Source organism: Micropterus dolomieu, linkage group LG17 (assembly GCF_021292245.1).
Source record: "Micropterus dolomieu isolate WLL.071019.BEF.003 ecotype Adirondacks linkage group LG17, ASM2129224v1, whole genome shotgun sequence".
Classification (NCBI taxonomy): domain Eukaryota; kingdom Metazoa; phylum Chordata; class Actinopteri; order Centrarchiformes; family Centrarchidae; genus Micropterus; species Micropterus dolomieu.
The window spans coordinates 38,044,345-38,067,359 of NC_060166.1; the positions used below are offsets into that span (position 1 = coordinate 38,044,345).

A 23,015-nucleotide genomic window follows, 5' to 3' on the forward strand; every position below is an offset into this window, starting at 1 on the left:
CTCAGCCACAGTGACCTTTGGGTTCTTCTTTACCTCTCTCACCAAGGCTCTTCTCCCCCGATAGCTCAGTTTGGCCGGACGGCCGGCTCTAGGAAGGGTTCTGGTCGTCCCAAACGTCTTCCATTTGAGGATTATGGAGGCCACTGTGGTCTTAGGAACCTTAAGTGCAGCAGAAATTTTTTTGTAACCTTGGCCAGATCTGTGCCTTGCCACAATTCTGTCTCTGAGCTCTTCAGGCAGTTCCTTTGACCTCATGATTCTCATTTGCTCTGACATGCACTGTGAGCTGTAAGGTCTTATATAGACAGGTGTGTGGCTTTCCTAATCAAGTCCAATCAGTATAATCAAACACAGCTGGACTCAAATGAAGGTGTAGAACCATCTCAAGGATGATCAGAAGAAATAGACAGCACCTGAGTTAAATATGAGTGTCACGGCAAAGGGTCTGAATACTTATGACCATGTGATATTTCAGTTTTTCTTTTTTAATAAATTTGCAAAAATTTCTACATTTCTGTTTTTTTTCTGTCAAGATGGGGTGCTGAGTGTACATTACTGAGAAATAAAATGAACTTTTTTGATTTTTGGAAAATGGCTGCAATGAAACAAAGAGTGAAAAATTTAAAGGGGTCTAAATATTTTCCGTACCCACTGTATATCTGGACAGTGTGTTTATGATCAAATTTTTTACAAGCCTTTTAATTTTGCAGCAGATTAATGTATTTTACTTGTCCAACCTCCGTAGTCTCATAGAATCCTGTGGGAAACGCTGCATAACACCGGCTCACAGCTTCTTCTTGACGTTATTAATCCGTTATTACGTGACTGCCGTTGTGTTTTTGAATGAGGTAGAAGAAGGAGGAAGTCGTTACGAATCGTCAACAGAGCTCGCGCTGCGTCACACAGCTGTGTCACTGCAGAGGTTTGCGGGTGAGCGTGAGAAGGAGGCACTAATCTCAGATCCTCAGCAGCTGTGTGAAAAGATCTGAGGAAGAAAAATCTGAGCCGGAACTGTGACATTTTAAAGATACCTGTGAATACGACCGCCGGCTTTTTGACGGACCCGTATGACCACAATTAACTCCTCTCCTTGTCTCCTCCTCCCCTCTCCCCTCCTCCCCTTGTTTCCTCACCTCTCCTCCTCCAGGTGGAGCATGACTCCTCCTACAGTTAATGCCTACTACATGCCCACTAAGAACGGCATCGTCTTCCCTGCTGGGATCCTACAAGCTCCTTTCTACGCCCGCGACCACCCCAAGTCTGTTTACCTCTATATCTACCTGCCTGTGTGTCCGTCAGGGACGTTTTACGCCTAGAAAACAGTAAATACGTAGCGAGGCGATCATTCATGATCCTGACATTAGAAGAGTCCATTATCTGGCTCTTATTCAAACAGGCAGATATATTAACAAACAGACTAGACTGTGATGAGAGTCACTGATCCCCCTTCCTGCTCGCCAGAAGATGAACCCTTTAGATTTTAACAATCTTTCCTCTAGCGCCACCCTCAGGACCAACTTTACGTGTTGAGCCTCTACGAACAGTTAAATCATCTGGATGCTTTATTTGATGACATTGTGGCAGGCAGGACTTTAGACTTTCTGTTCTGGTTTCTGGACTCTTCAGCTCTTTTTAAACGTGTGTTTGTGTTTTCAGGGCGTTGAACTTTGGTGGGATCGGGGTGGTGATGGGTCACGAGCTCACACACGCCTTCGACGATCAAGGTGAGTCTGGGGGGCGATTTCAGCGCCGACAAAAACATTTTTATCAACAGAATCGGTGGTGCCTTGAACACCCTGTTGTGTACGCAAATACATTTTACTGCCTTTTTACACAGTTGTGTTTACACTTCTCGCAGCTGATTGGGTAACACCTGTGACACGCCCACCAAACAGAAGAAAACATACGTCGAAACCCGTTGCGGAACGTTGCAAGGAAACATGTTGTATGTTGCAAACCGGTGCTAAATGTTTTAAGATTGACCTCGCCCTGGATCTCTGGTCCTGGTTCACTTCCTATTAAGTAAGAGATAAGATGGACTTTTATTGATCCCACACTGTGGACGGCAGCTCCAGGTACACAACAGAAAAATACACATTAGATAAAAGATAGATAATATATATTAGAAATAGGATAAAATAAGAATAAGATGTAATATATACTGAACAAACTTATAAAGGCAACACTTTTGTTTTTGCCCCCATTCATCATGAGCTGAACTCAAAGATCTAAGACTTTCTCTATGAACACAAAAGGCCTATTTCTCTCAAATATTGTTCACAAATCTGTCAAAATCTGTTAGTGAGCACTTCTCCTTTGCCGAGATAATCCATCAACCTCACAGGTGTGGCATATCAAGATGCTGATCAGACAGGTATTGCACAGGTGTGCCTTAGGCTGGCCACAATAAAAAGCCATTCCAAAATATGCAGTTTCACTGTATTGGGGGGGGTCCGGGGGGGTCTGGAAACCAGTCAGTATCTGGTGCGACCACCAGATTTTGACAGATTTGTGAACAATATTTGGAAGAAATAGGCTTTTTGTGTACATAGAGAAAGTCTTAGATCTTTGAGTTCAGCTCATGATGAATGGGGGCAAAAATAAAAGTGCTGCGTGTTTAATTTTGTTCAGTCTATATACAGACGCCATTGATATGAATGTTGCACAGGTCGCAGCAGGAGGTGGGAAGGTGTAGAAAATAAACAAATATGATTGCACAGGACAAAAATGAATTCCGTGTAGAGTAGTAATAATATGTATGATTGCACGGTGATTGTACACACATGAGGAACAAAAGCTGATTTTACAGAGTGCTTCATTATGTCTATGCTAGTGGAAGCAACGATGAGTTCACTGCACTCTGTCTGTGTATGTTAACTTAAAGACTCATGAAAACACAGTCCTCCGCACGGCCCTGTGTAACTGCACCAAAACTCTTCTGTTAGGATGTTTGAGGATGATATTTAAATTAGAAAAAGTGTTCCTACGCTACTCTGGCAGTTATTGTGGCCAATTAAATATAAATTAGACTCCCAACACACTGAGCTCCACCATGTGCACCCAGTGGCTTCTGACTTTAACAACAACAGTTTTACTGCCAAGGAGAACGGAGTTAAGTTAATTTTGTTGATCTCTAAATGGAGTTCAGGAACTCTACTCTCTGATCCTTCTTGGTCTTTAGTAGAAAACTCTAAAGCTTGTCAGGAAATAACTATGCACGTAGCAGATTCGGTGTAAAACCAGAGGAGGAGTTCTGGTTGGTGGTTAAAGGTGTTACGAGGTTGTTGTTACTTGTTTTCTTTAACGTTATAAGTGGTTTCTCGGTGGCTGTGAAAATTTGGATTGGATTTAGAGGCGTCAATTGACTGCTAGGGGTATGTCTGCAAATGTTCTGTAGAAACAGAAAAAAATTCAACCCTATTTGATTTGATTCTCAGTCCCTCTAGGATTTCGCAAGTCTTTTTAGTGATTGCTGTGGCCTAAAATGATTTTGCGGCAGCTTTTCTAAAAGATTGTGGTGTTCTTGGCTGTTTTGTTGCAATGAAATTGTGCGAATAAGTGAAAACTTTAAAGGTACATGTGATATTTTTAACTTTTAGAATTGTGGTTTAATCATTAAACAGTCCCGGACTTGCAGGGCGTAACCCTAACCTTCGTATTTAAACCAGCTGACCTTGATTCTGTCGTGCAGCTGAGCGGGACGCAGCAGCCTCAGCGTCAGACGATCTCCTTTATGTTCAGCCACGATGCTGCACGCTCTGCAGAACAGTTTCCCCGCTTTGGTAAAGAAGATCTGGATCCTGGTCTTCACGGTCCTTCACTGTTATTTTTGTAGGTAAATGTGAGACGCTGGTGTCACAAACGTCTGCTTCGTTTCGTTGCTGACGTGTGACAACGTTTTGCATGAGACGGCGATGATAGGTGAAATTGGTCAAAGTCCCGCTGAATTCACGGGGATTTGTTGAATTTGTGTTGATAGTTGTGATCGCGACATCGTGAAACCCGGAAGGACTGATTTCTTTTAAAAAGGTGGTATTCTGCTTTTTGACTTTGACGTTTCTAACCATGAACCATCTTGTCCGGCATGTTTCTATGTGTATGACGTCAACTCTGAGTCTTGTGTTTTTTCTGACTTTCCGAGTTGTTGTTTGACTTCACGGGGGCGTTCACGTGACTTTTCCCAGTCTGGAAATCACTTACTGGTCACTAAGATGTCCTCCCTTCCGCCGTCAGGTCGTGAGTACGACAAAGAAGGAAACTTGAGGCCGTGGTGGCAGAACTCGTCTGTGGACGCGTTTCGTGAGAGAACGGAGTGTATGGTGGATCAGTACAACAGCTACCTTGTCAACGGAGAGCACGTCAATGGGAAACAGACGCTCGGAGAAAACATCGCCGACAACGGAGGACTGAAGGCTGCGTACCATGTTAGTATGAACGCGTCACATCAACATGAACCAAGCTGTTCTGAGGTACCAGAACGTCACATCATGCCACGTGTTTCTTACATAATCACGACTGTTTCTTCTACAGGCGTATCGGTCGTGGGTGGAGAAGAGTGGAGAGGACAAAAGACTTCCTGCCGTCAACCTGACCAATGATCAGCTCTTCTTTGTGGGATTCGCTCAGGTGAGATCCCAGCTGCCCTCTCAACAGAACCATGTCTCACCACATTCCACACCAGCGCCACTTCTGTTCCTGTTGATGACAGGGAGGGTATCGAGTATGCGGAAATCGTCTGTTCCTGCCTGAGATTGCACCATTTGGACCCCTGAAAAACTGCTTTGGGAAACCCCAGCAGAAACAGCGACAGTGTGCTGGAATGACCCAGATGCCAGGAAATGCCAGCAGGTCGTGCTTCATCCTGCAAGAGGGAACGACCACCGACCGTCCTGCCCGGTCGCTCCGTGATCTCCTGTCCCTGCCCTGTACGCCCCACTCCCTCTCTGACACCTACAACGGGTTGTGTCGCTATCACGACCGGCGTGCTGTGAACAGTTGGTGATCGTTCCCTCTGGCTGGATGAATTTTACGCGTGATCCGTGAACTATTGCAGCTGGGGGATCTCCGCAGCGCCACGCAACTTTTTAAATTGTTGAATCTCACGGAGAAAAGAAGTCAGGTTGGAACGTAATTTGCTTTATTGGCACGAATGTTAAAACAAAAGTGTTGCCAAAGCTAAAGGAAAATACAAAAAAACAATTAAATTCATATAGAGGGTAACATACAAATACATTTATTTGTATGTTACCCTCCCGCGATTTTGCACAATAAAACTGAAACACCCCGAATTCCATATTCATTAAGGCAAAGTAAATGAACAACAGGTGCTATCTGGCACTTTTGAAAGACGTCACTCTGCGTGCACACCGTTAGTAGATCAGCCCACGTTTTAATTTGCTGGTGATATCAAGTTTTCACATGTTTTTACTCACGCAGACCTTTAGTAAATCTGACCCTGTGTGTTTTTTCTTTTCAGGTGTGGTGTTCAGTTCGAACACCAGAGAGCGCTCACGAGGGCCTGGTGACCGACCCCCACAGCCCGCCCCGATACAGAGTCATCGGCACGCTCGCCAACTCTCCGGACTTCAGCCGCCACTTCAACTGTCCTGCAGGGACGCCCATGAACACCGGGAGACGCTGCGAGGTCTGGTAGACGGACTGAAGAGAGAGCGTAGGCTCAGGGGTGTTAATTAGATCCGTTAATTAACAGGTCGGGTTAGTTAGGAAACTAACAGATTGTTAACTGACAGGTGAGTTTCTTAATTAGCGTGTCTTAATTAGAGGAGTTTGGTTATTCGGGGCGTTGCAGGTGTGATCTTAAGTTTCATGCCGTCATTATAAATCTGTTCATTAGAGACGATCAGACTGACTTCCTGTCTGGAAACTAAACAGACTCAGTGGAGACGTGAAGGGACTGATGATGATGATGATGGTAGTGATGAAGCCACATGGGACGATGTTGCTGATTTCTGCTTTATCACCGCTATTGATTATTATTATTAATGGAATTTGGTTCGCACGTGTGTGTGTGTGTGTGCGTGTGCGTGTGCGCTGTCTGTCGTATGAAAGAGCTCTGTAACTCTCTCCCTCTGATGACATCACTGTGATGACCTCATACAAAGTTGACCTATTATCAATATAGATCAGTCGCAGCCGTGTGTGTGTACAGATCGATCAGAGTGATCAGGGGAAGCTGTCGTCTGATAAATTCAAGTAAAGAACCTTTTTAAATTCCGAGGTTACATCAACATTATAATGGATCAATAAATTAATGGATTATGGTATATTTAAGGGTTTTAATGGGTTATTTGCATGGTTTGGGGTTATTTTATGGAATAAAAACACCTTAAAATTGACCAGATTGCTTCATAATAAAAAATAAAAGGCCGTTCTGAGGTATTAATTAAAAATTTCATTTTATTTGGTACATTTTAAGTTGGGGTTTTTTTCAGATCACCTAATCAACAATCCATTAATTCATCCAATAACCACTTAAATTTGTCATTGAAATACATTAATGAGTTAATTAACAGTTTTATGGTTAAATATGAAGGGATTTTGTTTCTCCTTCATTTGTACCTTAAAAGGACCTTAAGTTTTAATTTTAGGTGCAAATTGAAGGCTTCACTCCATATTTTGGGTTAATTAATCGTTAAACTTTTACCTTAGCTGATTAATTAATTAAGGCCATTTTAAGGTGAGTTAAGAATGTGTGTAAAAATACCTTTTAATATATTACAAACCATTAATTTATATCTGTTAATAATCATCTAGAATCCATTAGATACCTTAATTAAATTATCTTATTTCTACACATGAAGGGATTTCAGCCTCACAGTGTTAACCGTTGTCGTTCTGTACACTTTAAACCACTCCACATGTCAACACCCTGTAACCACTGACCACCGATACAGAGCCTCACATCCAGAAAAACTTCAAGAGTGGGAAGAAGGAAAAAACAAGCGCCTTAAAAATTAGATTTTATTATAAAACAGACTTTGGATTATTGCCTTAAAATTTAAACGAACGCCTTAAAAAGTCAAATGATCGGCTGTTTGTTGACCCCTCAGGTCAAATCAATCAGTCTTAATTTAACAGTGGCAAGTCACAGACAGGTCTCACGCTCCATGATATGACAGCTGTGGGGCGTTCAGGCACTAAAACAAGCGTTTTCTTGTTGTCATTTTATCTTTTATCAAAGTTTTACTTTTAGCAGTTTGATAAACACAGAGCCTGAACAAGACACGACTCCCTTATTGTCCAACACATTCTCCCTCCCAAGTCGTCACATATGGACGCATGTTCAAGAGTTCAGTTTGTAGGGAAGACCTGTAGTGTTGTATTCAAGGTAGGTGTTGGGTATTTAATAATAAAAGCCGAGTAAGGAGGTGGTGTGCTAGAAACTTTCGACCAGGAGACCAGCGTTTCCCGTGTGAGACAAAAAGTCAACGTTGAATGTTTTTATTTAAGTTACATACGTAGGTTACATAAGTTGAGTAAGCGACGCTACTTAACTTACGTAAGTTAAATGACACGAAACATGATCTTTTCCTGAACGTACGTTTGTTTATTAAACCTAAACAAATTGCGACCTTTCACAACTTTAACACATACTTTTATTTTGAAAGTCTAACAGGACATTGCATATGTATTCTTAAAATGCGAGGGACCTGAACAAGCGTCCATATGTGACGAGTTGGGAATCAGAACGTGTTAAATTTTCAGAGCTTCGAGAGAAGACAACTGGACCTTTTAATAAAAACGTTACACCAACTCGTTCTCACTCCCGACTCGTCACACATGGACGCTTTTTAACGACCTGGGTACCCTTTATGGTGTACTCACTCTAGCTGGTCCGTACCGTGCCCGAGCACGTTTAAGACTAGTTCATTTGACCATTGTGGCCGCTCGTACTTAAAAAGGTGGGCTCAGGCACAGTTAACTGTGATTTATACGTCGAATCAATGGCGTAGCCTCTGCGTAGCCCGATACCCTACGGCGTCGCCAGACGTGCACCACCTCAAAAATGTAACCACACGTTGTGGCGACGCGGACCGTAAGAACTGTGATTGGTCGGATGGGTAGCCTCTCAATGCCTCAGAGCCGACAGGAAGTGCTTTGAGGAAAATTTTTCTAGCGGCCAATCCAGCGGCTGTAACGCGGTGCATCAGTATATTTGACCGTCACAACCCGAGCGAAATGACTCGTTTCATTATCAAAATGCGATCCTTTACATTTGAAAAGTCTATAACAGCCGCACGTATACAATTTTACCCCCGTTCACGTTAGCAGAGGGCTAAAGAGTTAGCCTTCTCCGCCGCCAAAAGTCAACACAGTGGACGCTGTAGCGCTACCGCCAACTAGTGTTTGGCAGTGTAATTGTGTCGTTTTTGTACGTGTGGGGCTCTGCGGTAAAGTTAGCAACAGTAAAGTTAGCAACAGTAAATCAGCAACGTCTACTTAGACTTTCAACATAAAACTAGAGGTTTCTGTTGTGAAACGTCCCAATTTGGTTATGTTTAGTCACCAACACTAGTTTAGGTTTAAGAAAAGATCCTGGTTTGGGTGAAAGTTACTACGAATGTTAAGTGACGTAACTCGTTGTTTCACACGGGAAACGAACATCGGTCTCCTGGTTGAAAGTCCGATTTCTGACCAACCATCCAGCCCAACCACCTCCTTACTCGGACTTCCCTGTTGGATATCATGCACCTACCTTTGGCGTTCATAAGTGACGCTACACGGCCCTACAAACAGACGCCACCGAGTCTTGACCATGTGTCCATATGTGACAAGTTTGGATTGAGAACGTGTTTGAGAAACATGATGATTATATCAAAGAAATAAAGTGTTTTAACATATAAATATTGAGTAAATATGAAGTGTTAGAAGAGTTTCCATCACAGATTAAATCAAAGAAACATTAGTTTAGTTTAAAGACACGTTACCTCAACTTCATTACCCACAATCCCTTAGTGTGACGGACCGGCTCAGCGTAGGTACCTGACTCTGACAGCAGGTGGAGCCGCTCACCTGGACTCAATCACCTGAAACACAAACTGAATATTCAGATATTAAAAGTCGGCTTCTCACAACACTACGCTCAGTGTGATGTCACTGCGTGTGTGTGTTTGCTTCGCCTCCTGATGACATCACCGTCCAATCCCGTGCAGCTCCTGTGCGTGCAGTGTTTAGTTCAGCAGAAGAAGAAGCTGCTTCCTGCCAAAGACCGTTTCTGTTTTCTGTGTGTGTGTGTGATGCTCGTCTAGCTTTGTGAGGACCGGGTTCAGTTTTAACCCGTCTTTGTGAGGACACCAGGACCTCAAAGGCCCGTTTAAAGGTTCTGTTAGAACCAGGTTCAGGTTGTGGTGAGCGTCACCGAGGGTCCTCACAAGTATAGAAGTGTACGTGTGTGTAATACTGTGTGTGTACAGTAGACGACAGTAGATCTGATGTAGAATAAACACAGCTTGTTGAAAACTGTCTTGTGTCCTGTAGGGGGTGGGGGGCTCTGCTCGTCCAATCAGAGCGAGCGTTACTGACGAGGGCGCAGATCTACAGAAATATAATAAACACCGAACATAATAAAACTCACAGCTCCGCGCTGATTATAAAAACCAGAACACATCATGTCTCGTCTGCTTTGCTTTCTCCAAATAAAGTATATGGTAAAAATACTCCGTTACATGTAAAAGTACAAAAGGATTAACAGCAAAGTATCAAAAGTACACTGCTTCACTACAGCTTCTTGTACTTTTTACTGCACTACATTTATCTGATGGTGATGTTAATTGATCATTAATAATAAAACAGCAATCTGATACCTAATAAGTACTTTTACATCTTATGGAGTATTTGTATCGCGTGGTACTGCTACTTTTAAGAAGAATATCAGAACACTTCTTACGCCTCAGTACAAGTACATGTCCTGCATTCAGTGTTACTTACAGTAAAAGTACAGAAGTATTATCACGTACTTTTAAGTTTAAAAAGTACAATGATTTTTTATATTATTACTTTGTTTCTTGTTAGCTTTGTTAAATGTTACATTAACTGAAGTACTGCATTTGAGTACAAAGTTGAGGTACATGTAGGCCTACTTTGTTTGAGTATTTCCATTTTATCCTTGTACTTTTTACTGCAGTACATTTATCTGGTGGTGATGTTAATTCATCAGTCAAAATAAACAACCTGACACAAAATACTTTTCATGGAGTATTTGTATCGTGTGGCATTGCTACTCTTACCCTACCATATATCAGAATACTTCTTCATCTGCTGGACGATACTTGGAAGACCTCAGTACCAGTACACCTCCTGCATTCAAAGTTACTTCAGTAAAAGTACAAAAGTGTTATCAGCAAAGTATCAAAAGCAAAAGTTCTCGTCAGTTTATATACTTTAAATTCCATTTCATCCTACTTTATACTTCACCTCGGAGGGAAATCTTGTACTTTTTACTGCAGTACATGTATCTGATGGTGATGTTAATTTATCAGTAATAATAACATAACCTGATACCAAGTACTTTTAAACGTAATTTAAGTTTAAAAAGTACAATGATTTGTTTTATAAGATGCTTACTTTGTTTTTTTTAAACAAATAAATAATTCAAAGTACTTTATTTAGTCTTTAACAGTTTGAAGTAGTTTAATCTCTGAAACTGATTTCCTGTTTTTATAAAAATAAAAATTACAAATACAACCTCTGTATTCAGTTCATTAGAAGCGTCTGGCGGGCAGTAAATGTTTTAAAGTTTTATAGTTCAGTTTGTGTTTTTGAGACCATGGTTCATGGTTGTAAATCCGGGGGGGGGTCTGACCCCCTAATTAAGGCTTGGACCCCCCAAAAGAGGCAAAAACAACAGTTCAGGGTGGTTTTCATACCTGTATTTGTAAATATTACAATATTTTTCACATCCTCATGCCTTATATTCAAGAGTCTTGAAATAGGATTTCTGACACCCCTAAAATGGACCGTACCATTTCCTAACCTGGACGTTAGCTGAACATCTTGTCTGCTGGCAGCTGCTCCAGTCCAGACGCTGCAGGTTAATGTCAGCACTGAGCTGTCTAGCTGCTTTAATACACTAAAGTTCCCACCTTCAGAGGTTCATAATTAGCATTTATTTTACTTTAAAGGAGCCACCTGATGTTAGCTACCCGAAAGCCCATCATATCATTTCATTACTACTAAATCCATATTTTATCTAATGGTCAGCATGAGCAGTGAAATAGAGGATTAGTTATTCTAGAGATACATTTTTGACATCAATATAGAGTTTATTATTTAATTTAAATATTTTGTGAGTCGATCTTTTTACAATAAGCAGTCATAAGTTTTACCTGCCCAGATAAACGTTAAAATCCAGGTTTGTTATTTCAAATGTTTTCAGTTTTATTTATGTTGCGCCAATCCATAACAAAAGTCCTCTCATGGCACTTTTTAGAAGAGATCCATCAATTCCCAATTCCCCAACAATGTATGACTACTGCTATTACATTATATTCACATTAAACATGAGCAGGAAAGGAGATATGCAGCCTGTATTTTATGGTGGTGTCTTCGGTTCTGGTTCAGCACTGTGTGGGTCTGTTCTGAGCGGTCCTGATGGTCTGCTGTTGTGGGTCTGACCTTTTGTTGTGTGGTACGGGGCCCCATCAATTGGTGAAATGAATCTGATTTATCATCATCTACAGACTGATGACCTCAGTTAAATAAGCGAGGATATTGTAAGATTTTAGTTCACTGTCGCACGTACTGGGTTTCCTTTATGAACTGGAAAAAACTGGTTGTCTTTGTGTAATTCACACCCTGGACGTGTTGATGGAGTTTGAGCTTCTGTTCAACTGTATTTATAAACTGAGAGGTGTTTCTATTATTTTGTCCACCCTCTTTTACATCAGCGAGAGTGGATTAAATATTAGAAATATCTGACAGTGTGACTCAGTTCAGTTTTACTTTTGGTACTTTAGTTGTGTACTTTTTTATATTGAACACACGGTGGAATTAGTACTTTTTTATCACAGTACTTCTTCCACCTGTGATTAAACCACCTGCAGAGTACCTTCCCGTATTTTCACTGTGATCCTTGACAGGAGGACACCTGACCGGAACGAACTACAGGTGCGTGTTTGTTTTGTGACAGTGGAGGCGCTGAGGCAGGTGGGCGGGGCTAACACGAGGTGCGGGGCTTGTACAGCAGTCAGGTCTGCAGCTGGAAACAGGACACATAGAGAGAGAGACAGTTCCTCTGTTCCGAAGCCGGAGACTCACCTGAGCTTCACCTGATCCCGGGACCGACACAGGTGAGTCCGACCGCTCGAGACACCCAGCGCGAGGACGAGTCCTAACGCGCGTGCGTGTGCGCGCGTGGCAGACTGAGACTGAGGAGTTTTAAATCGATCAGCTGAGCTCAGATGTAGTACGGTAAATATTCAGATCCTGTTTTTAAAAAGTAGAAATACCTAAAAAGTCTAAAAATACTTCAAGATGTCAATTGAATAAGAGTACACAAGTGTTATAATCAAAACGTACTTCAAGTTTTATAAGGAGTAGAAGTAGAAAGTACCTCAAAATTGTACTTTAGTGAAGTACTTAAGAGTAAATCTAGATACTTTCCACCACTGTTCTTATTTACTTTATATTCAAAAGTTCTTGTCTTTGTTTGATCAGTTCGAGGATGTTGTTGGTTGTTCTGCCTGTTTGTGAGTATGTTCTGTATCCTACTCCTGCACTCTCTTAATAATAATGATATTTATTTTTATTGATACTTTGCTTGGACAGAAAAATGTGACAGTTAAATTCCTACCTGAGTCAAAGTACAAAAATACCTTTAAAAAAATACTTAAGTATCAAAAGTGTAAAAGTTCGGTTAGTGTGGTTCTCAAAACAATTGCCCCTCAATTTAATTATGACAAATAATTTATAACAAATCATCTTCTTTTATAAACTCTTTGTGTGTAAAAATCTGACTGAAGCTTTCAGATGACTGTAGTGAAGTAAGTAAAGTTTATTTATTTAAAGCACCTTTCACATGGAAAGATCGCAAAGTGCTCCACAACACAGTGAAATACAAGAACATAGTAATACAAATGGAAAAATACAGCCATAAAAACTCCGCGTCTAACCAAAAGCCTGTGTGAGTCTTCACTTGCTTTTTAAAAGGATCGACAGAATTCACACACCGTGTAGAAAGGGAGGCAGTGCATTCCACAGCCTCGGTGCCACCGCCTGAAATGATCGATCCCCTCTGGGTTTAAGATGCCTCCGACCTGGGCCCAGGTGTTCAAAAGGAATCTGATTTCAGCTGTGGGATTGGATCAAATCTTGAAACTGGGTTGTTCAAAAGAGAAAAAAAGGATGCTGGATCAGATCACCTGATAATCCAGTCCTGGTTTTGAACTGGATCAAACCTTAGTCTTGTTCAAAACTTTTTCAGCAGGACTGGGATCCCTTTGAGCCAAAAAAAATCTGGATTCATCCTGATCCCAGCAGAAGGCTGTATTCAGGGTGGATTTCAGGAACAAAATGTCATAAAACTTTCCAGATATTCCAAATAATACAACATGTTTACCACGTAGGAGCCTGTATACACATTTAAATCTGTTTTGCACTTGATTTGTTTAAACTTCACAGTGATAAAGTAGATAAAATCAACATCACCTACAAGCCATTCAGTACAGTAAAGTAAAAAACATAATCCCTCCAGCAGCTTCAATATCAAACCAAAATACTGTATTTAATTTAAACTATGACTTGTTATTGGACATTAATTACAATCATCAGAGGCGAACTATTGAAAGGCAGTTTGAAACAAGTTCATCCCTCACTCAGAGTTCAGCCTCCTGAAGGCTAAAAGCTGCTCTCTTTATTTTAACGACACATGCTCAAAATATCCACACTGTATCTGTGAATTAATGTATCTTTGTATGTTTTTTTAGATCTGTTGTGGGTCAGATGGTCAAACTGTTTTAAAGAAATTGAAAATGGAAGAAAATGTTTGTGTTGTTTTATTGTGCGTTTTCTGTCTCTTCAAATTAAAGCGACCCCACGCTGGCTGTTCTCCCTGTTGGTCTTTATATCATTAACAGCGTTGTGATATGTGGTCCCGTTTAGAGCACTGGAAATCCAGATTTGGTAATCCTGAAAGGTTTGTATCTGGATCAAGGTGATCCAATCCAATGCTGCTTTGAAAAGCCGGCACAAAAATTTAATGTAGTTCAACGATATTTGAGTGCAACTCCCCTCCATGTACAGTCAGTGAAGATAAAAATACATAAGATGAGATAAAAAGACACACGGGTAATCATCGATAATCGACAGAAATTCACATAAACAGTTAAAACTGGAATCAGCAGGAGTAAAGGATATTGCACGGTCCACGTATCAAAACAAATATTGCACAGTTAATATAATCATAGGTGTCATTTACACTGGGGACGCTGGGGACACGTCCCCACCGCTTTTTGAAAGCATTCCCTAAAGGTTTTCTTGTAAAAGTTAAATGTTAAATAACCAATAAAAATTCTCCGAGAAAGGTTTACCTGCACAACTGGAAAACATGAAATGAAATGTAAATATAGAAGAAAACAGATCTGCATTGTCCAAAAAAAGTAACTTAGGCTAAAAAAAGCAAGATGCTGATTACTGCATTATATTTAATAATATTTTTATAATCTGAGATGTCACCGGCCACATGAATTTTGTTTCCCATCATATAAATAAAAGACATTGCCACCATAAATTGGTGCAGAAATGTCTCTAGAATGCAGGAAATCAAGAGTTTAATGCTCAAAATCTTCTGGGGGAGGAGCCCCACAGCCTCCAATCAAATTCATCAATGAATATTTCTTCTAAATAGCATTGTGGTATCTTGTTGTCTTATTCTTGTGACTGTGCATTCTCACGTCTCGTGGACTAAGTGTTAACATGCCTAACATGAGCCTTTAAATGTCCCCACCGCTTTTCAGCACAAAGTGACGCCCTTGAATAGAATATATAACAATAAACATATTGCACAAATTCCAGTGGCCGTCATAGCACTCAGCCATGACGGCGAGCAGTACTGTTCATTGTTTGTGACAGTTCAGTTCTTTTATGGCTTGTGGAAAGAAACTGTTGAGACATCTGGGGGTGCCGGTCTTAATGGAGCTGCAGCGTCTCCCAGAGGGCAGCAGGGTGAACAGGTGGCTGCGTCCTGGCAGAGACTGTAGTTAGAGAGGGCAGCAGGGTGTTGGTGATGTTCATAGCTGCCTTTTTGTCGGCCTCGGTGCAGCTTGTGAACCACACCAGAATGTTGTGAGAGAGGACGCTTCCAACAGAACCTCTGTAAAATGACGCCAGCAGCTTCACCTTCCTGAGAAAATAGAGGCGCTGCTGAGCCTTTTTCACATGGCGTGGTGGTGTTTACAGTCCTCAGAGATTTGTGTGAATAAGAAGAAGCATTCTGGATAGAAAAACATGAGATTTCCAAATCCGGATCATTCTGATCCAGATTAAACTTTTTGAACAACTGGGCCCAGATGACCTCAGAAGAGATTCAGATTCATTCTTTATTGTCCTCAGTGGAGGAAATTTGTTTTCACAGTCTGTACAAAGAGCACCTTAAACATACGGGGAGTGTTCAGACCGGGTTGTCGCAGCAGAGCATGCGCCATAGCAGTGCAGCCGAGCCTTCCAGCAGAAAAACTACAGGTGGGGGGGTGAAGCTGTAAGGAGTCAGAGATGTAGGGAGGAGCTTGTCTGTGCAGGGCTTTTAAAGTAAGGACCAGGTTATATATTAAAATGAATTCATTACTGGACTGTTAGCCAGTGAAGTGCTGCTAAAACAGGTGTGATGTGCGCTCTTTTGTTAACGTGAATGAAAAGCCTTGCAGCAGAGTTCTGATCGGCCTGCAGACGGTGAAGCTCCTTCTTATTGTTACTGTTACAAGAATCTAAATGAGAGGAAATAAAAGCATGAATGATCATCTCCAACTCGTGCTTTTCGCCTAAGCTCCTGATGATATTTCCTTTTGAGATGTGGTGAAGTAGAAAGTGAAAATAAGATGAAAATACTGAAGTACGCATCTCAAAAATGAGAAGAAGAAAAATCAAAATTTTTGTAGCTGCACCTGTACTCTTTTGAGAATAATTTTTTCATCACACCTGTATGTCTGATTTCTGTAACTAGCAGGATGGACGTTTAATTTTTTGAAACCCCGATGGCAAAGTTCAATGAAAGCCCAGACGTACATGTGCAGCTCCCAAAATTTAGAATCCTCCTTATAATCTTTTCAGATGTATTTTCATCTTATTCCACTTTTTTGCACACAAACATATGAAGGATATTAAGTCCTTAACTAGTTAATTAGTCAGTAGTTTATAAAACGCCTTAAATGTGCTACACAATACAAAATTAAATAATAATATCCAGTAATAGAATGTAGTATTCATGTATTTTTCATAATAACACTCTGAATGGAAGGATTATTTCTACATAATAAATACTTTTACTTTTAAAATTTTAAATAGATTTTGCTTCTGTACTCTTATTCCAATGTTTTGAATGCAGGACTTTATCTTGTAATGGAGTACTTTTAGACAGTGGTATTTCTAATTAAAAAAAAGGATCTGAATACTCAAACGTAATATTAACTGTATTAAAGCTGTTAAAACTAGACTAAAATGAAACTTGTAACACAAACATTTCAGTTTTTAACTGTGCTTTAGTGGTGTACATTGACATGTTAATGTATACATAGTATAGTAAATGTAGAGTATATACTGTATTTCTGTGTGTGTTGAGTGTTTGTGGATCTGCAGGAGGACAAAGGAGGCGGGGCATGATGAGGAGGAGAGGGGAGCAGCGGGAGGACAGCGCCACACTCATCGCCATGGAAAACAGTTCGCAGAACAGCTACGGCAGCATCGACACGGTAACAGCTGTCTGCGTGTGATCGGATCGATAACTCAGTGATCGACTGTTGGGAAGATTAAAAGTCTGTCCGGAGAACAGACGGATAAAAGGAAGCCGACAACACGTGGAGTTCCTCAGGGACCCGTCCTGGATCCTCTGATCTTTAAAGGAGCATCTCACCATTTTATTAAATTATTAAATCCTCTTTTATTAAACTACCAGAAAAAATATATATTATTAATAATAATAATAATAATAATAACTAAAGCCATGAGTCAAATTCCCCCGATCCAACAATGTTCTCCAAAAGATCACATTATTTTAATTTATCATCAGTTATATTTTCTCCTCTGGAAATCAACATTAAAATCGTTAACACAAACTTAACTAACCGTTTCAGAACTTCTGCTTTCTCTGTTGCAGTGGGCCGATGTGACGCCTCCATGCTCTTTTCAGATACTTGTTCGATGTGGGCATCTCACATCGGTTTCACCTGCATCATTAATAACACTGAAACAACACGACGGTGGAGATTCTGCTAGATATTCAGAGCTTTCTTAGGACTTCATAAAAGTCTGTTTCATCCACATCGACTGTATTTGAGTAGTGGGCGTAGTCATGGTGACGTCACACATTGTTTTGTGGACCGCCGTTTTGAAGCCTCGAGTTTGGCCGATTAGGGCGCCGCCATGTTTAATTTTTTTGCAACCAGCAGCACCGGACGTGACCATATGTGGGTGAGACGGTGGAGCCAATGGCTCCGTGTGGAGCTAGCTAGCTAGCTTAGCTAGGTGCATCTGTAATTCACGTAAACTTTCATTTTAACAGGGCTGATAACTTTGTCCAGTGAACAACAGTCTTAAAACTACATGTGCTCACCAGAGAAAGTGAACAACCGACTCCTAATAAGCTTTTTCAGCGGCGCTGGTTAAATTTACACAGTGCCGAGGGTACGAGTCACTCTAGTCTGATTGACAGATTATACTCTGCTTCCTGGTCTCTGTTCCTCTAAATGGGACCATAATTTACTAAATGAACATCATGCTGTGTTGAAGAAGACTTGAAACTAGCGACTGAGACCATAAACTCATCAGGAAAGTGTTTACTGAGGGAATAAATCAGCTGACAAGTAGAAACATTTTCTCACAGACTTCTATACAATCACACTTCTTTCTGCAGCCGCTGGAGTCGCCCCCTGCTGGCTGCTGCAGAGAAGGGATTTCCGAGTTCACTTGAGTTTTCATCACATTTGTTTCTAACAATAATTAATAAGCCCCGCTCCGCTTCGCACTGTTCTCTAATATATGTATTTATTCTGAACGTGTTACATGTCCACATCACCCCAAATCCGACACTGTACTTCCTTGGGTCCGCAGCAACACAACTGTCTAATTTCGACATAATCAAAATACAAACAGGCAACACACAGAGATTCCTGCCTTTATTAGAGGGATTGCCCAGTATCACAAATTTGCCTCAGGAGCCAGAAAGTAGGAAATCAGGGTCTCATAAAATGAAGCGTTGCCATTTTATTCCCCAATATAAGCAGCTTTAAAGCTTCTCTACAACGGCAGGAATCAAACACTTTATCCTTTATTTAATTATGTACTTTATTGGCCTGAATTGCGTCACATTAAAATATAAACACTCAAGTCAACCTTTAAAAAAAAAACAGAATATAAAAACAAAGAATGTGCCTAAAATCCTCACAGTTCAAGAAAAAATACAAAAAGACGTGTTGTGATGTGTTTAGCTTAGCTTAGCACAAACACTGTAAACAGGTACAAAGTGTTAGCTTAGCTCCATCAAACTTTGAGACAACTGTGGAGCTGACAGAAGACGGAGTAGTGGCATGAACTCTTTCCAGAATGAAACCCTGTGAGGACAGAGATCAGCAGCTTCAGATGGTCTGTAATGAAACTCAGGAGTGTTGTTTGTTTTTGGGTGGCTGCAGCAGGAAACAGGAAGTGTGTGATAAAGTCAGACAAAGCGGCTCCACTCGGTTTAACACTGACTGAGTGACGAAACATTAGAGAACAGTAGATGTTTGTTCTGGACCTCGTCTCACCACAGTGTTTGTCTTCACTTTCATTAACAGTAGGAGACATGAAACAGATCTGATCAGATCAAATCTGCTCTAATTTACTGTATAAGTCAAGAAACATAAACATTGTAGGCAGTAACAAAACAGTGCTGATTATATTACTTATTCCTGCTGCACACAGATGTTAAAAACATGGGATGCCCCAGACATAATGACAGAATGAACTTATGTTTAATATTTTAATCTAACTGTTCATTAAGACCAAACTACCAATTTAATCCTTGTGTCGCTTTTCTCACGTGAGTTTTAACGCTGGACAACTCGCCGAGTGTTCACACGCAACGCGATAACGCAAATAAACACAACCCGCGAATCCTACAGCTGTATAAATTCAAAGTAAACATTTTGCTGTGATTTAATTGCAATAAACGGATCAAACTGATGCTGAAATAACGACAACATGATGCAGATTTGTTAAACATATGAATTCATGCTTTGTCAGGTCTGTCAGCAGGACGACAACTTTTAAAGTGTTTTCTGAACGGAGTTCGGATCGATCAGGGCTATGCGTTTGGTCTGAATGAACACACCCGACGGTCCAGTCAGTCCAGACGCAGGACCACACACTCAGCGTTTATACAAAACGTTTCAGAGTGGCGGTTCCAGCGACTTGGGATCTGACAGAAACTGTGATCAAACTTAACTTCTAACAGAGACAACACACTGGTGATGCTTCCTGCTCAGCTCGCTCTCATTGGCTGTTGCAGGTTTCTGATCGGATGCTCTTATCCAGTTGGCGACCTTCAGATTCTGTCTGTAAACCCCACAAACGACAGGATAATTTTGGCCGCCAGCCCTGGCTCGGGAGGGCGAATGAGAACTGTGCAGCCAGTGTTAGGAATCAGCCAACTTAAATGTCCCATTAAACCTTTGTTTGATTTGTTTGCACTTGTTAGCAATTAGCTGGTGAACGTAGTGGAGCATTTGGCAGCTAAAAAGCGAGATATTTCCCTCCGGAGCAGGTGGAGACCAAACACAGAGCTAACAGAGAGAGAAAACTGGGCATATATTCACCAAGAAGATTAAAATCAAGGACAACTGGACTTGAAGACTCCTCATGAAGCATCATGTAGCTGCTGGAGGTGGAAATAAGCTGCTGTTTAATCACAAGTTGAGCAAATCAACTTAAAAGATGAGGATATACTGATGTTCACAAACTTGTTTCTACTGAAAACAAGTGGACCAAAACATCCGTTACCGCAGCTTCAAGGCAAATAATTTTATACGGATGAGTTTTAAAAAGTAAAACAAGACAAAACGGGTGACAAACATCAGCCGGTGTGACAAGAGAACTGATATCCGATCAATTACCTGTGCTGAATCACTCTGTTCTTGTTTCCCAGAATGCACCTGCTCAGAACAGGAACGTGTTCAGTGACGGATCGACTCGAGTTGGTGAGTAAAACAAACACGCCGTGCTGAGTCAATGTTAGCTGAGGGGTCAGGTAAACTGTTATCAGCAGGTGACCTCTGACCTACAGCACACCTGAGCAGGTGTGACAGCAGTTCGACTGCATTGAGAATAATGGCACATTGATCATACAGGAAGGATGTTCACGTGTCACTTCATTGAATACAGAATAAAATCTTCCTTGAGAATAAACAGTATTGTGTTTTTCACCAGACAGGAGGTGAACTCATCGCTTACTGATGATGTATTTGAGCCTCAGGTGAAGTGCTGAAAATGTTAGTTGATTGGTTGGTCAACAGGAAATTGTATTGGCAACCGTTTTGATAAACAAGCTTCTAAAAATCTTGTCTGTTTTATATCTGAGTAATCTGTTTGGGCTGTTGGTCAGACAGAACGAGACCGTTTTCACTGTGACATTTTATGAGCTAATCGATTAATCAAGAAAATAGTGATTTGTTGCAGCCGTAGTGATTTACATTAGGTAAATCTCTGAGGTTGGAAAGCAAGAGGAACCAAACAGATTTAAAATTCGAGGGGGCGGAGCTTCTGAGGGAGGAGGGGAGGGATGTGTTTGTTTGGCAGTTGAGTTCAAAAATCAACAATCCTTCTGCAGAATTTCTTTCTCTGTCTTTACTGAACTTTCAAGAAGTCATCTTCTGCTTACAGAGAGCCTAAGTCACTCGCTTCTGCTTCTGGCCCATGAGACCTTAAAAATATGTACGGTAGTCGACGGCGAGAGAGTTTCACACATGATGTTTGTCAATTTAAAAGATAATTTAGTCCGTCAAGAAAGTTGCAGTTTGTCCTAAAACAGTAAAGTTACATTTAGTTTTGTATGAAAACAGTTCAATGAACTACATCTCTCGTCTCGCACAATATACGTCACCAACATGTTGGCTCGGTAATGCTAAGCTAACGTTCATTGCTTGGTTGCTGCTAGCTAGATAATTTAGCTATGTTCCACGCAGAAATATATCTCACTTGATGCGTTTAATCCAACAACTCTGCCCTTTTATCACGTCATCTACACATGGAAGTTCTTTCACGTTAGCTTCAGTAACGTTAGCTTCAGTCATTTAGAGAAAAAGTTACGACGTCATATATGCGACTTTTGGGTTTGTGGTCTTTGTAATTATGTATTTTCACAGTCTGATTCCTGAACAGTTTTACATCAAACTGCAATTTTCTTGATCATCATGAGTGTAATTCAGAGCACAATTCAACGGGATCAAAAAATTTTATTGCAAGGATTAAATTTGCGTTGTATGTGAACAGGAACCTTCCTAAGCAAAAAAGAGTATTCGACCACAACCAAACAGTTCCATACAAACAAAAACAACTTCCTGTGACTCTCAAATAAACCAGCCAATAGCAGATGGGTAGTGATGATGACAGTATTTTACTGTTTTCTTATTGGACAGATTTTGTGTTGGTGTGGGAGGAGCCTCGGAGCTCCAAGGAGGAGGAGAGCACAGGTGTTAGCCCCACCCACAGGAAGTGGAGGGAGAAGTTTCTGAACCAACTGAGACGCACCGGACTGCTGCTGGAGCTGGTGAGTAAAACAAACACCAAGTCAAACATGGCAACTCCAAACATCTGAACAAACACGAGTGTGTTTGAACAGTCCGTCACGTGACATCAGTGCTGGAGGACATTTTCTGAGCCAACACATTGATGCCAATGAATCCCACGTTTAAAATGTATACATACAAAATCAGCAAAATGTGAAAGTACTCACTGAGCTGCTGACTGGAACCTTTGACGTTTGTATAAAATACATAAGCAGGGCTGCCAACATTTCAATTTAGTTTGGAGTGAGATTGGAGGTCGGTTCATTTTACATATCCCACCGCAGGGGTCGGGGTCATAGTTCTTTAATCCTCAGGAATTTTATTTCAAAAGTTCAACAGCCACATGTATGTGTAGGTGAAAAGCCAAGTTACTAGATACTTGCCAACGTCCAGACATGACAGCCTTAATGTTGACCAAACCTAACTATGTATTGGGGAGTCTTCCCCCACAGAATCTATGTGTCAAACCAGAGAATGTATTTCTGTAATTCTAGAGAATGTCTGGAATATTAACGTTCATAATAAGCAAGACTGTAGGTTTTCCTTTAGCAATGGATGAGACACTTAATTAGGCGGGGGGTCTGGGGGTCCTCACCCTGCAAATTTTCAGCATTAAACACTTAATTTCCTGCAATTCCTGCCTTTTCTGCATCAGTTTATGGTGGAAATTATTTTATCTAGTCTATGTCAACGGAAACACAAAACTCAGGCAGCAGGTGACAATTTAAAATATAAAATATACCAGAATATAATTCAGTTGGCTTTTTTCATGATTTAGTCCTCTTTGTGTCTGTGTTTGGGGAAGTTCCTCTTTAAATGTGGCACCAAAACTTCCCCGCCCTATAATCTGATGTTTATTACTTGCTCTGCTGATATGAATCCCAGACAGACAGACACAGAACCTGTTTGGGACTGTATAGTTGAGACCTGTGCAAAATGAAACTAACTGAAAACACTTCACCACAAATCCTCATGTTAACTTCAGCAGCTCTGTTTAGCTCACAATCCCAACAGAGTAAGGCTGTGCTT

The 23,015-nt window shown here is 40.9% G+C and overlaps 2 protein-coding genes across 2 annotated transcripts in view; both read left to right on the forward strand.

Annotated features, from left to right (window-relative positions):
• ece2b (endothelin converting enzyme 2b) overlaps nucleotides 1-9,623 on the forward strand; it is a 67,776-nt gene extending 58,153 nt beyond the window's left edge. Inside the window, exons 18-22 of the mRNA XM_046073476.1 lie at nucleotides 1,148-1,258; nucleotides 1,657-1,724; nucleotides 4,234-4,424; nucleotides 4,531-4,626; nucleotides 5,477-9,623. Coding sequence (XP_045929432.1) covers nucleotides 1,148-1,258; nucleotides 1,657-1,724; nucleotides 4,234-4,424; nucleotides 4,531-4,626; nucleotides 5,477-5,653 — 643 coding nt within the window. The 3' untranslated portion in view covers nucleotides 5,654-9,623. The remainder of the gene's footprint in view (nucleotides 1-1,147; nucleotides 1,259-1,656; nucleotides 1,725-4,233; nucleotides 4,425-4,530; nucleotides 4,627-5,476) is intronic.
• A 5,988-nt stretch (nucleotides 9,624-15,611) lies between these two features.
• ano7 (anoctamin 7) overlaps nucleotides 15,612-23,015 on the forward strand; it is a 52,972-nt gene continuing 45,568 nt past the window's right edge. The window contains exons 1-4 of the mRNA XM_046072760.1: nucleotides 15,612-15,696; nucleotides 16,807-16,919; nucleotides 20,348-20,399; nucleotides 21,837-21,967. Of these exons, the coding sequence (XP_045928716.1) occupies nucleotides 15,651-15,696; nucleotides 16,807-16,919; nucleotides 20,348-20,399; nucleotides 21,837-21,967 (342 nt within the window). The 5' untranslated portion in view covers nucleotides 15,612-15,650. The remainder of the gene's footprint in view (nucleotides 15,697-16,806; nucleotides 16,920-20,347; nucleotides 20,400-21,836; nucleotides 21,968-23,015) is intronic.